At 41.5% G+C, this 15,000-nt stretch overlaps 1 gene segment (V, D, J or C); it reads right to left on the reverse strand.

The window, feature by feature from the left end:
* Positions 1-6,639: 6,639 nt before the first annotated feature.
* Positions 6,640-14,753, reverse strand: LOC134444408 (immunoglobulin heavy variable 3-30-3-like). The segment is given in 3 exon segments: positions 6,640-6,759; positions 14,280-14,614; positions 14,708-14,753. Coding segments are annotated over 3 exon segments (501 nt in total).
* Positions 14,754-15,000: the final 247 nt, after the last annotated feature.

The raw sequence follows: 15,000 nt of genomic DNA on the forward strand, positions 1-15,000 counted from the left end.
CACACACACACACACACACACAGAGCTATTCATATATTATTATTTTAAAACAGAAATATTCACCATAGTCTCATTGTGTGTGCAGAATGATTGAACGAAGTCTAGTTCAAAGGTACAATAGCCTATAGGTAGGTTATGGGTACAATATGTGCATTATGTAGATAACGATAACATCTATGGAAAATATCAATACATCAGTCCAAGACCTAGCTTGTTCTTCTTTAAGCTTACACACTAGTCATTTCCCTACACATTATGGTAACATAATGGTAACATCAGTCTATTATATAATGTTATAAATAATGACTCAGCTTGTCGAGTTTTGACTTGATCACTGTATCAGACAGAAGAAGGTACGTACGGGTTGCTAATAGTCAGTTAACACTTGGCACAAAATGGCACAACATCATGCCTTTAACTGCCTGTAAGAAAGGGTGAGGGGAAATGGTTTAGTGTCGATTGACCGAAAAAATATTGAAATTGTTTTTGTTTTAATTTTCTCTGGTTGTGATTGATTGATTGATTGATTGATTGATTGATTGATTGATTGATTGATTGATTGATTGATTGATTGATTGATTGATTGATTGATTGATTGATTGATTGATTGGTTGGTTGCTTGATTGGTTGATTGATCATTCATTTACCTAAAAGCCAGTTAAATTAATGTCCTCTTCCAAAGGAGAATCCAACATATGGGTAGCTATCATTTAACAAGATAACACAGTAGTGAGATCAGATGTAGCTCTCATTCTGGTTCCAAATGACTGGAGTTGAAGCTGACAGTTTTTGTTCAGCTGCTTCAGCTGCCTCAGTCACTGTGCCTGTCGAGCACAGTAGTAAACAGCAGAGTCCTCTGCTCTCAGACTCTGGGCCTCCAAGAACTGAGTGCTGCTGGGAACGTCCTCAGTCAGAGTGAAGTGGCCTTCCAGAGAACTGGCATAAATAGCAGCATTTTTTCCAGTGTCCATCCTTCCAATCCACTCCAGAGCCTGTCCTGGTTTCTGTCTGATCCAGTGCATGTAGTGCTCTGTCATGTCAAAACCTGATATTTGACAGGAGATCTTGACTGGCTCTCCTGGTCCCTTCACCTCAGAGTGAGACTGATCCAGTCTGATTTCGCTGCAGACAACACCTGCATAATAACATTTCAAACATTACTGGGGTCTTTTTTTAACAGAGACAGTATACCAGAATATTGTAAATGAATGTATGTTGTACATAATCTTACATTGACATTACCTTGAAACAGCAACATGAAAAGGAAGCAACAAAACAGATTTCTGTCCATCTCATCTGATGTATGAGTTGTACCTTCAAGTTGTTCAAATGTGCTATCAAATGGAGAGGGCAGGGAGGTGTTTTTAAGTACTGAAGTGAAGGGTGAGTTTGCATACATTGTTGCCATCACGAGGTCTGACTATGATTTAGAGAAGCAGTCTGCACTGAGGTGCAGCTGGCGTCATGAAGTGGTTTAATCTCAAGCAAAAGCACCATTGACTCATAATAGATACTAACTTAGATAACATTTAAAACCAATTAATGATCCAGCTATTGCATGAATGAAGATTTAGCTCTTCGAATTAGTGTTTGTAATATACAGTACAAGCATCACTTATGATATGATTTATATTTTTTACAAAATTATTGATGCATTGTTTTCACAGCTGATTCAATGTTATTTTCTTCTGATGTTTGCTTCATTAAAAGCAATGTGTTTTGAAGGCAACACAATTCAAGAGTGCTAATGTAGTTCAGGTAAAAGCAATTAGGCCTACATAAGAGCTTCATGAAGCTTTGCTCATTATTACGACATACAAAAGCACAGAATCTGAGTGTCATTTTATTCTTCATTGTTCATGAGATTTAAGTTTTGCTGTTTTTTCATCCTGTCAATGTGAAACTGAGGTGGTGGCTGGTGGTAACCAGGGAAGCTGACAGTGCAGGACAAAAGAGGCTGGCAGGGGGGGGACAGGATAAATTCTGCCATCTAGTGGTATGTTTTAGTAGCAGCATTTCTATGTCCACTCAGGTTGGGAGTAGCACTTGAGGAGTATAATACTACTGTACAGCAACAACAGAGGCTCTAGCATAACGGTGTTTTCTTTTGAATTGCGTATAGTATTTGCTGTAATACAAATAGAGTTGAAATGTGAAATGTTTTTCTGAAATGTAATGTCACATGGGGAGGGCATGTTGTAGAGCAATGGAGGCTCTTGTGTAACTGTATCCCTTTCAATATCTAACCTCCTGTCCTCTCCTGCTGTTTGTGGCCTTGTGCTTTTGTGACGTTCCGCCTTCGTGGAGAAAAACAATTAAGTTTCCCAGCTATCAGCCTAGGCACAACTTTTATGGGGGGACTTTTACCCATTCAGCATCCTGATTGTAAATGAGAAAATGACCTTTCAATTGTGCTTTTGCGAGATATTAAATGAAATTTCAATCGTCAATGACGTCTTGCCTTGCATCACGACATCAAAAGCCCAAGTAGAGGACGGGAGGTTAGAAATAGATAAGGAGCTAAGTGTCTGTGTCACTGTTTTTTATCTGTAGCATATGTTTTTGTACAGCTCTCTGGAGTCTTGTATCACTGTGTCTCTCGGGCACAGTAATACACAGCCATATCTTCAGTCTTCAGACTGTTCATCAACAGATACACCTGACTCTTGCTGTTGTCTCTGGAGATGGTGAACCTTCCCCGAACTGATTGAGAGTAATGCTTGTCAGACCCAGAGGGTTGACTGAGCAGTGCCACCCATTCCAGGCCTTTCCCAGGAGCCTGTCTGATCCAGGCCATCTGGTAGCTACTGAATGAGAACCCAGAGGCTGTGCAGGTCAGTTTGTGAGATCCTCCAGGACTGATGACCACTGGTCCAGACTCAGACAGGGTCACACTTTCACCCAGAACACCTGTGGACATAGAAATTGATAATGTCTGGCTTTAAATTCAGTGAGTACAGGTCAGTTTCTGAGATCCTCCACTGCTGATGACCACTGGCTCAGATTCAATCAGGGTCAGACTCAGGAAACCTGTTAGAACATTTTTTAAAAATTATTAGACAAAAACCTGGCACAAATCGCCTTAAAAAAAATACACCAGAATAGCTTACCAGTGCAGCACAGAGCTGCGACTATGAGTGCTGGTGTGAATGTCATATTGAGAGAGGTGTGAGAGGTGAGGTACTGAGGTGTGTGTGTGTGTGTTTGTGTGCAGCCCTGTTGGGGGTATATAGTGCGGCTATGAGGTCTTTTGCATTAGCCCCTCCTCCTTACAAAGGCTTTGGACCAGATCTTGTTTTTTTCACTATTTTGCGCACACACACACACACACACCACAATCCGGAACCAGGAATTTTAAAAAGATTCTTCCCCATTGCGGGATAAGGCAGATTTTGACATTGCAGGTTTTAACTCCACAAAAGAGGCAAGAAAGACTTAAAGGATAACTTCTGCCAATTTCGACATGCAGTTGTAATGCTCCCCTGGACTTGTGAGAAAACGAGGGTTTTTTTCTTTAGCCTTTTCTGAGATCCTGGTAATTTTAATGGGGGCAGATTTTGTTTACATTTCAAAAAAAACATCTTGATTTATTCCCAGTAACATCTAAAATGTTATGCAACATCCGCAGACAACTAGAAAACAGACATACCTTTTGGGATATATATTTGAAGTAGGCATAGGCCTACAGTATGTTAAGAAGGCTTTTAATATAAACAAACGATCTGCCCCCATTAGAATAGCTCAGATCTCGGAAAAGGGCTGAGCTGAAAAATGCAGCATGACTGGGTACTGACAAGTCAAGGGTAGTGTGAGCAACACAACAGCATATTAAAATTGGCTGAAGTGTTCCTTCAACAAAGTCAAATGTTCTATCAAACAACTTCCAAATTTGAAACTAACCAATGATGAGGGAAGAGAGTGCATTAGCTGTACTTGCACACACCTGAGAAATTATAAGTAGCTATTGACAAGCATGGCCAGCCAGAACTGATGCTAAAGCTGGATTTTGTGTGGAAGGGGTTAATTGATTGATTGATTGATTGATTGATTGATTGATTGATTGATTGATTGATTGATTGGTTGATTGGTTGACTGGTTGATTGATTGATCATTCATCTATACCTGATATAGCCAGTTAAGTTACTGTAATGTCCACATGTCAACCAATTAAAAAGGAAATACAATACACAAGTAGCTAGGGCTGCACAATTAATCGAAAATACTCGAAAATCCTGATATAATTGTGATATCGAAATTGTGATTTCAGCCGGGATTTAATCGTGGCAATAGTGACCTACCTCCAGGAGCATCCTTGAGGCCAGAACAGGCTGGTGTTTCTGGCCAGAAATCTGTTTCATGATAAATAAGTTTCATGATACTGCCTTTTACATAGCCTAATTATTAAAATTCATTTTATTTCACTCACCCCATATATAATTCATTCTTAGTTCTTTTTTCCATAATCATGCAGGCCTACAAGTAGCTATTGTTTAAGAAGATAACAGTTGTGAGATGTAGCTCTTAATCTGGATGGTTTCCAAATGACTGGAGTTGAAGCTGACAGTTATTGTTCAGCTGCTTCAGCAGCTTCAGTCACTGTGGCTGCGAGCACAGTAGTAAACAACAGAGTCCTCTGCTCTCAGACTCTGGGCCTCCAAGAACTGAGTGCTGCTGGGAACGTCCTCAGTCAGAGTGAAGTGGCCTTCCAGAGAACTGGCATAAATAGCAGCATTCTTTCCAGTGTTCATCCGTCCAATCCACTCCAGAGCCTGTCCTGGTTTTTGACGTATCCAGTGTATGTTATAGCTGGTCATTGAATATCCACTTGTTTTACATGAAATCTTAATGGACTCTCCTGGTCTCTTCACCTCAGAAGAAGATTGCTCCAGTCTGATCTCACTGCAGATAACACCTAAAAAATCAAATATGTTAAGTAATGTCTACATCTGGTCAGAGCCAACAGAAAAAATGATGAGAAGTCATACTACAATTTGATCATTTTGTCTTACACATTACCTTGTCCAAACAGCAGCATGAGTAAGCAACAGTAAAATTGATTTCTGCCCATTTTGTCTGATGTTGAGATGCTCTTGCAAGATGTCCCTTAATGTAAAACGACAAGGGAGCAAAAGAGGCATTATAAAGAAATCAGATGGAGGTGGAGTTTGCATACTGCCCTCCGCAGGCATATAAGGCAGTCAGACCACCACACCAGCCATGGATTGATAATCTGGCATTACAGGGTATTTCCCGGTGGACCAACAGTCCTCAGGGGCCAATGTTGTTGGGTTGTTTGTATTTGTTTGGCCCACAATTTAAATAAGACCTTGCAATACAATGCCCTAACCTTCTTCTGGTCGTAGCCCAGACCTGGTCTACACTCAGCCCTAGTCCACATTTTTTTTTTTTTTTATTGATGGTTGTTTCAGACGTCTGAATTAAGATTTGAATTAATCATTTTCAATTTCATGTTAACTTAGTAATTGATTATTTTCGCACTGATTTCCCCAAAATATAATATACAGTAATAGCCTAATCACTATACTACATAATTGATATAAACAAAACTGTTATAAATTGAACTCATAAGGCAAGATTTGCTTTCTTTTTTTTAAAAGAAAAGGGATCATTATAATACACAGGGATCATACTCAGAGGTTAAATTGGACCCAGGCTGTAAGGTGCTGAAACCTGGCACAAAAGCTCATGCTGCATAATGATGATAGCCAACATTGACAGCATGCAGCAAACCTTTTTTTCACACTTTTGTAATAATAATAAAAAAAGATTTGCCCCAAACCCAGACCAAAGCCTCCTCATATTTCATATCAAATCATCTTATGCAAGCTAACACTGTACTCTGATACTTTATTACACTAGTCTCTTTTAAGGAAGCAAGATGCTCATTTGATCATATCAAGTGACAAAGAATGTAGGCCTATTGGAGGGGTGTGTATATGATTTGTATATGATATCTACTGATATCCACATGTATTTAAACATTTAGGTCTTCCGTCTGCAGAATATGCTTTGTCTTTAGAATGAAAACAAGAAAACTAGAGGCCTAATCAATTTGGGAAGGCCTCAACTATCTTCAGTGATTTCCACTGTAGATAGAAGAGTGTTTGCTAGCCTATGCCAAATTGTCCAAAATGTTGCTGACCAATAGCATCGTGTTTCCCCTGACGTTCAGTGAGATGCAGGGCACATGTACACAGCAGCTATAGGCTATCAAGCAGCTACACGCTCCCTTTCCAATACAATGCCAGTTTAAAGGCTTATAAGTCTTGAAGCCTCACTGTTGGCAGCTGCATCCTGAGGGTCCCTACATTGGGGACTACAGCAGAAAACAACACAACACTGCAGCCACATGTGTCTTGTTACTGGAAATACTGTATGTATGGTACATTGCATAGATATTTCCCAAAGATACATTAAGCCATTTCTGGGCTGTGACTTGATTGAATAGGCTTCCAACACTAAATATTGTATTTGATAATGTATTTAGTGTTTTGAGATGTAACCTGGGTCATAGTATAAATGGGAAAGTGTTTCTTCTACAACACTGGCATATTGAGTGTGCTTCATGCTTCATGCCTCAGTGCTCAATGTTTTTGTTCAGCTCTGTAATATCTTGTGTCACTGTGTCTCTCGGGCACAGTAATACACAGCTGTGTCTTCAGCCTTCAGACTGTTCATCTGCAGATACACCTGGCTCTTGCTGTTGTCTCTGGAGATGGTGAACCTCCCCTGGACTGACTGAGAGTAGTAGATATAAGCACTGTCATATCTAATGTATGCCAGCCATTCCAGCCCTTTCCCAGGAGCCTGCCTGACCCAGTGCATGTCATAGATACTGAATGTGAATCCAGAGGCTGTGCAGGTCACTTTGTGAGATCCTCCAGGACTGATGACCACTGGCCCAGACTCAGTCAGGGTCACACTTTCACCCAGAACACCTGTGTGAACACACACACACACACACACACACACACACACACACACACACACACACACACACACACACACACACACACACACACACACACACACACACACACACACACACACACACACACACACACACACACACACACACACACACACACACACACACACTTTTCAATTCAATATTCTCTCATGAACAAATAAGGGATAATTACTGCTCCTCATAATGTCTGTGTGTGTGTGTGTGTGTGTGTGTGTGTGTGTGTGTGTGTGTGTGTGTGTGTGTGTGTGTGTGTGTGTGTGTGTGTGTGTGTGTGTGTGTGTGTGTGTGTGTGTGTGTGTGTGTGTGTGTGTGTGTGTCTTACCTGTGCAACAGAGAGCTGTAATGAGTGCTGTAATGAGCATCATCTTGACAAGTGTCTCAGTGACAGAGCAGGTTTGTAAAGTGTGTGTAGCTCTGTGGGCTGACTTATACTGCGGACATGAGGGGTTTTGCATCAGCCCCTCCTCCTTGTCATTTGTACAAGCAGTGATGACAAACATGACATCATCATCTAAAACAGCTAAAAGGTAAAAATAGATTTTTAACGTCTTTGTTTTTATCGTCCACCGTTTTTTTAAAACTCGTTAAGACACAGCGTTATAAATTTGCTCTTACCAGAATGACAATGACCAAGTTCTAGTGCATCACAAAACGCTCTGTGTTATGTTGTAGTTTTCAATGATTATTGCAGTGTTCCACTGGAGGTACGGCGTGCATTATGGGGCAACAGACTACTAGTACAGCAGGACACCCATAGCCTACATATATGTATGTACTGTAAAGCATATAGTCCCCATCCAAAGAGACAAAAAAGATCTACATAATATACTATTCTCCTTTTCAACAGATAAATAACAGATAACAGAGAGAGTGGAATGCTCAGCCCGTGTTATTTTCATGGACTGTAGCCTACTGTAAAAATGTCTTCATGTCATTACTACAAATTGAAAGACCCCATGACCTGCAATGTCTGATTCGCCGAGAACAAATGCAGTAACAGAACACCATTTTTTCATTTGGGAGACATCAGCTCCCTCTGCAGGTTGAAGACGACGAATATAAAAATGTACGCAGCAGTTGAACCTGAGCGCCCCACTATGGCCAACAGACCCTTTGCCTTCAAAAGACAAGGCAAGGCTTTATAACAATTGTCAAGGCTTCAATAAAAGTTGGAAAATATTTCACACTTTCAACCAGAATGCCTGTGCATCTGTACACAAAGAAAAATGAAAACGTCTGGGTCTACATTCAGTGTGTGCAGGTCAGTTTGTGAGATCCTCCAGGACTGATGTCCACTGGCTCAAACTCAGTCAGGGTCAAACTCAGAACACCTCATTTAAAAAATGATGAGACACAAACCTGGCATGTTTTTTTGTAAGAAAGCAGAATATCTTACCAGTGCAGCACAGAGCTACGACTATGAGTGCTGGTGTGAGTGTCATATTGAGAGAGGTGTGAGAGGTGAGGTACTGAGGTGTGTGCACATATGTGCAGCCCTGTTGGCGGTATATAGTGTGTCTTTGCATTAGCCCCTCCTCCTTATGCTTTTGTACCAGATCTTGTTTTTTTCCATTCATTGGGATGGACAGGCTCCTTTAGGCTCTGTACAGTGTACACACACACACACACACACACACACACACACACACACACACACACACACACACACACACACACACACACACACACACACACACACACACACACACACTCACACACACACACACACACACACACACACACACACACACACACACACACGGCAATTGACAATTGTCAAGTAAATGCAAATAGTTTCAACCTTTATAAGTCTGCACACTTTTAAAAGGGCAAGCATTATGTAACCGGGGGTCTTAAAGGGGTCCTGGCAAAGTGTGTGTTTTTAACGACTACGCCACTGGTGGCCTTTCACCACCAGATATACTTGTATAACAATGGTTCTCAAACCAGGTTAAGCACAAGAGGGTTTCCCGCACACAGGTAAGTGAGTGAAATAGGCAGAGACGGAGGGTTCCAGTTGCATCAAAAAGGTCAATATTTATTTAAACATAAACAAACATAACAAAACAAAGACATGCTGCTGCTGGGTAGAGCACACAAGGGGTTAAGCAAAGGCTGCCACCCAAGTTAACGTAGGCCTAGTATACAGTACACTAGGGCAGCTTCAAAAGGGGTTATATCCTCGTGAGTATTCAGACACACTAGTTAGTTATTCACACACAAAGCACCGACACTGCACAGCAAACACTATGGTGCTCATTTACCACTACAAATTTAGGGACATGTGCCTAGTGAAACTGCCCAGTGTATAGAAAGATCAAAAAGGCTGAATGAGACCTAAGCCACAAGAGGTCGAATTTACTGTTGGCAGTCAGTAAACTACCTACCCCGTCAACAGGGTGGTGGAGCTCTGCAGCAGCAACAAATAAACTAAAACAACAAACAAAAAGAAATACAAAATAACCAAGAGGGCAATAACTGGATTCACAGATATAAAATCAAGCTAGGCAAAGCAGCAGCAGACTCACTCTGCTGAAATAAACAGACATGGTCATCAATATGCTTAGGCCTACAGGTTATCACATTTCTGAGATGGTTTACATCATATTCTTAGTCACAAACATATTTACAAGGTCACTAAGACACAAATACAGTGCTAAACATATTTTCATATTGAGCATGTGAACAAAAACATTATACCTTCATGGAGACTGGCCCACTCACACAATGGCAGCTGACGTCACAGGCCATCACCAGGAATGCCTACCCCCCCTTGATAAGACACACAGATGCAGATGGGTTTTAGTTGGGCGCTAGCCACAATGAGGCAGAACGTTAAATTGTGCAATCGTTGCCTTAACATACACACGTAAACACAGGTGGAAATACCAACAAGCGTTACATTACCATGTCCAATTAAAACACCATATCACTGCTCTCGGGTCCTCCGGGCCAAACCTTCCGTATCCTACTTGGAAGCGTTTGGACATGCTGCGGAGGCCATCCTGTTTTTTTTAAAACAACTCTTATGAGGTTTGTCTAAGGATAACAGGTAAACAGTCATGCACAATAAAATGTAGAACACATACCTCCAGTGAAACGCAGTGAGGACCGAGGCAGAGATGACAACCCATAAAACTTCTGCATACCTCCAGCATCCTCAAGACCAAACCTTTCGTATCCTACTTGAAAGTATTTAGTAAGCTGCGGAAGTGCAAGACTTCCAATTAACGCAGCGAGGACTGGGGCAGCAGAGTGACAGAAGCAGGGCTTGTGTCTGACCTGCCGGCTAGGGCCCTTTTTATGAATGAACTCTGCTAATTGCTCAATAGCCACCTAACTGCTACCTGGGGGTGTGTCAACTAGAGGGAGGGGCAGCTATGGTGGCTCCAAGAGGACAAACTACACACAGGTCGGTTACACATTCATTAATATCCGCTAAGCTCTGGGCAGTGGAACCATAATGATGAGATTATTTTGTCTCCAACTTGGAGGAGCCCAAAGAGAAAGACACTACTACTATTTTTGAGTAGTGTTGCACCGATACCATTTTTTAGCCCCGATACCGATACCGATACCGATACCTGATTGTGCAGTATCAGCCGATACCGATACCATACTGATACTACTCTGTTTGAAATATATATACAGTATACAGTGTTGGGAGTAACTCGTTACAAAAGTAACTAATTACTGTAATGCATTACCTTTTTGAGTAACGCAGTAATGTAACTGATTACAGGGGGGGAAATCGGTAATATGTCCTCGTTACAATGCAAGTAACTTGCGCATTACAACGCATTTTTTTCACCTACAGTTTGTGTGGGTATTTTGTTTTCTTTATAGGCCTACAATGTTCGCGAATCACCGCGAGATCAGCTATTGCCTATGATAGCCTACGTCCGCGCAGAGATTTTAAAGTTTCATGCAGAACATTGCTTCCTCTCTAAAAATGGCAGGCTGACAAAGGATGACCGATCCAGAAGAGCCAGCTTGCTCGTTTTCAAGATGGGTATATGCCCACTACTTTGACTCCATTGAAAATAAGGACGCCAAGAACATAAAGTTAAATGCACACTGTACTTGAAACCCAAACCGCTTTCCACGTCGAAAAACAGTAGCCTACAAACAATTTGACGATTTGAAGAGGTGCCATAGCACCACCAAATTAGTCAGGAAAGGAGGGGATGCATCCCATTCGCACGAGACAGGGACACGGCAGGGTAGGCTATCCGACGCGGGGGGGGGGAATGAGTAGGCCTACGTTGCACCCCCCTCACTTTTGTTCAACTAAACATCACTAAAATTGAAATAAATCAATTTGAAATAAAATATTATAGGCCTCTTGGCTCATTAATGCTTATTATATTTCATTGTAGCTTCAGCTGTACTTATCAAGCCTCAACTCCACTATCGTCCTTGGCATTGTTCAACAACGTTTATGACAAAATCTGGCGCATGTGGGGGGTTGGGGGGTCGGACATAAAAAAAAAGAAATTGAAAAAAAATTGGAAATAAAAAAAAAAATCTGACCGGACGATGACCAAACCTGACAACCAACCGGAACCAAACTTTTATTTTTCTTAGGCCTTATTGTATGTGGGTAAGACGCAATTCCTGAAAATGTTGGTTTTCAGTCTGCAGGCTTCCAAAACGACTTGTGGATGGCAGGTGAAAGTCATGCCACCTCATAGATTTGCACTGTAGATTGCCAAATCCTTATTTCCAGTCATTTTGGCTAAAGTAACTAAAAGTAATGCAAAAGTAGTGTAATGCCTTACTTAAAAAAAAAAAAATAATAATGTTGTAATGTAAGGCATTACTTTTACATGACAGTAACATGTAATATGTAGTGCATTAAAGTTTTTGATTAACTTTCCCAACAGTGACAGTATATATATATGAAAAGTTATATAGGCTACTACTTGGTGTCAGGATTTTTGGTTGCAGAGCCCAAATGCAGCACACGAAACAGGGGGTACGGAAAGGTCAGGGTTTTATTAACTAAAAGGACTACAAAAGAAACCAAACGCTCAGGCGATCAGAAATGGAAAATAAAAAAACCCACGAGGGGGAAAACATTTACAGAGATACAAAACACTAAGGCACTTACTACATAGAAGACACTTACTACAAACTCGGGTCAGGCAGGAGAACAAATCGGAGAAATGACGCAGCACAGGACAACAGAAACACAGGGCTTAAATACACGGTAGCAATTACAGGGGAACACATGATAGGACATAACACAATGGGGCACAGGTGGGCAGACAACGAAAGAACCAATCAGGGACAGAAAATGAGACCGGGGCAAACGAGACGGGCAATCAAAGACAATGGAGATATTACAGGACAGGTGGAAACAATGGCAAAGATAAACAAGACTAACTAGAATAGGTGAACACAATAACTAAGAAGGGTAACCAGGTGCAGACAATGACAGAGAGCAGGCATGGGTAACAGGAGGATAACAAGGAAATGAGGAAAGGGGCTGGTACCAGGTGGAAACAATCAGGGGGCCTAAACAGGGCAAACAAGAGACAAGTAAACCAGGTGACACAAACGAGGGGTGGGGCAGAACACATGACAGGAAAAACAAAAGCACATGGACCGAGAAGGTGACAGGACTAAAATGTAAACAAAAACACAAGAAAACCAAAACAGGCAAGACACAAAGCACATGGGAAAGACTGGGGAACAACAGCACAAAGTCCAGATCCTGACACTTGGATGTAACATCATTGCTATTTTGGCTTTGTCAGACTGCTGCTTACTCCAGTAGAACTTTTTATACTTTTAAATACCTATGATATAAAATAACTAAGATCAAGGCTGTGTTTAAGAGTCATACGAGCATCTGTAAATGGTATCCGTGCCCTATTTGTTGGTATCGGCCGATACCACCATTTTAGTGCAGTATCGGGGCCCCGGCAGATACTGGTATCGGTATCGGTGCAACACTATTTTTGAGCCATGTTATTTTTATGGGCACTCAGTATATGGGTAGCCTTCTAAAAAAGCTGTGCAAAATCAGATGTAAAATGCTATGCGTACAGATGCCAATTTCTAAATGCACAAAAAAATGGAAGGGGATGCTCACTATGGCAACAATTTAACTAGAAGTAACCCCACCTTTACTCTGTAGTGGAGAGAAGCAGTCTGCACTCAGATGCAGCTATAGTGTCATTAAGTGTTTTAATCTCAAACAAGGGCCCTTCCATTGACTCACTGATTACTAGATTCTAACTTAGACACGAGTTAAACCATTTAATGACGGTCTGCACATTTTTGGTTTACATTTTGTTCTCTTTGTTGAGGCTTCTTCAGATATTTGAACTCAATTGTCCCTGGCTAACCTGCTGTTGCATAGGCCTAAATGAAGATAAGCTCTTCTAGTGTTTATAATACCTACATATAGCACCACTTCACGATATGATTTACTTACATTTTACTGAAAGATTGATGACAGCCGAAAGTGGGGGACAAAGCGAGCAGGCAAAGGGACACAGTTGTAGTTCTGCCATCTAGTGGTATATTATTAATATTAGGCTCCTTGTGTGTGACCGTGTTTTCTTCTGAATTGCGTATTATTTGTTTTTGTACAAATAGAGTAGAAATGTGAAATGCTCTTCTGAAATGTAATTTGTGGATGTCACATGGGAAGGGCATGTTGTAGAGCAATGGAGGCTCTTGTGTAACTGGGTCCCTTTTCATATCCTCCTGTCCTCTCCTTTTGCTTGCAGCCTCATGATTCGCTGACGCCCGCCTTGGTGGAGAAAAACAATTAAGTTTCCCCGATATCAGCCTAGACACAACCTTTTAGGGGGACTTTTACCCATTCAACATCCAGCAAATGAGTAAATGACCTTTGAATTGTACTTTTGCGACATATTGAATAAAGCTTCTGTCGTCAATGACGTCTTGCCTCATGTCTCGAGGCCACAAGCACTAGGTGAGGATGGGAGGTTAGAAATAGATAAGGAGCTATTGTGTGTGTGTCACTGTTTTTATCTTTAGAAAAAAAGAGGTATCGCACACCAATAAAGTCTTTCTTGAGGTGCTGGCTTCCTGAGCATATAAATGTTAAAGAAAAAGAAAAGAATGCCGCACACTCTGCTCCATGTTTTAATGGTGAAGTGACGTTTCGGCCGTCTGGCCTTCTTCAAAAGTAAGTTTGAAGAAGGCCAGACGGCCGAAACGTCACTTCACCATTAAAACATGGAGCAGAGTGTGCGGCATTCTTTTCTTTTTCTTTAACTTTTTTTATCTGTAGCATGGGTTTTTGTACAGCTCTCTGGAGTCTTGCATCACTGTGTCTGCGGGCACAGTAATACACAGCCGTGTCTTCAGCCTTCAGACTGTTCATCTGTAGATACACCTGGTCTACACGGTTGTCTCTGGTGGTGGTGAACCGTCCCTGAACAGCGCTGGAGTAAAATTTATTATCACTGTCATACTCAATAATTGAAACAAATTCCAGGCCTTTCCCAGGGGCCTGTCTGATCCAGGCCATCCAGTAGCTATCAAAGTCCAGCCCTCCAGATGCAGTGCAGGTCAGTTTATGTGACTGGCCCGGTCTTAACAACGCTGGTTCAGACTCTGTCAAGACCTGACCCTGCAAACCTGTGAAAGAAATGATAACAAACATCAAACAATTATGATTATTGCTTACGTATCACATGCTTCATATGTCTGAGAAGAACTACTGCTACCTACCAGGCAGCATCTGCAGGAGCAACAGGATGTGTATTGGGATGCACATGTTCTTGACTTAAAGAAGTGTCCGTTTGTTATCTTCCCTTTTGCAGTAGGCATGTGTATATACTGTATGTATGCCTACGTATACAAGACTGTTTTCTCTATTTTGCATGGAGCTTTCTCAGTCTCGGGTAGAAGGAGGAGCAAGGGGCTGGGTAGTCATGCCAGATGTCATGGCTGAATGTTACAAGGGGTTGTTTCTAATATGCGGACTCCCTTCCTTCCTTGCTCACTTGCCTCCGTGTGGTGAC

This window comes from Engraulis encrasicolus, unplaced genomic scaffold (assembly GCF_034702125.1).
Source record: "Engraulis encrasicolus isolate BLACKSEA-1 unplaced genomic scaffold, IST_EnEncr_1.0 scaffold_555_np1212, whole genome shotgun sequence".
NCBI classification, from domain to species: domain Eukaryota; kingdom Metazoa; phylum Chordata; class Actinopteri; order Clupeiformes; family Engraulidae; genus Engraulis; species Engraulis encrasicolus.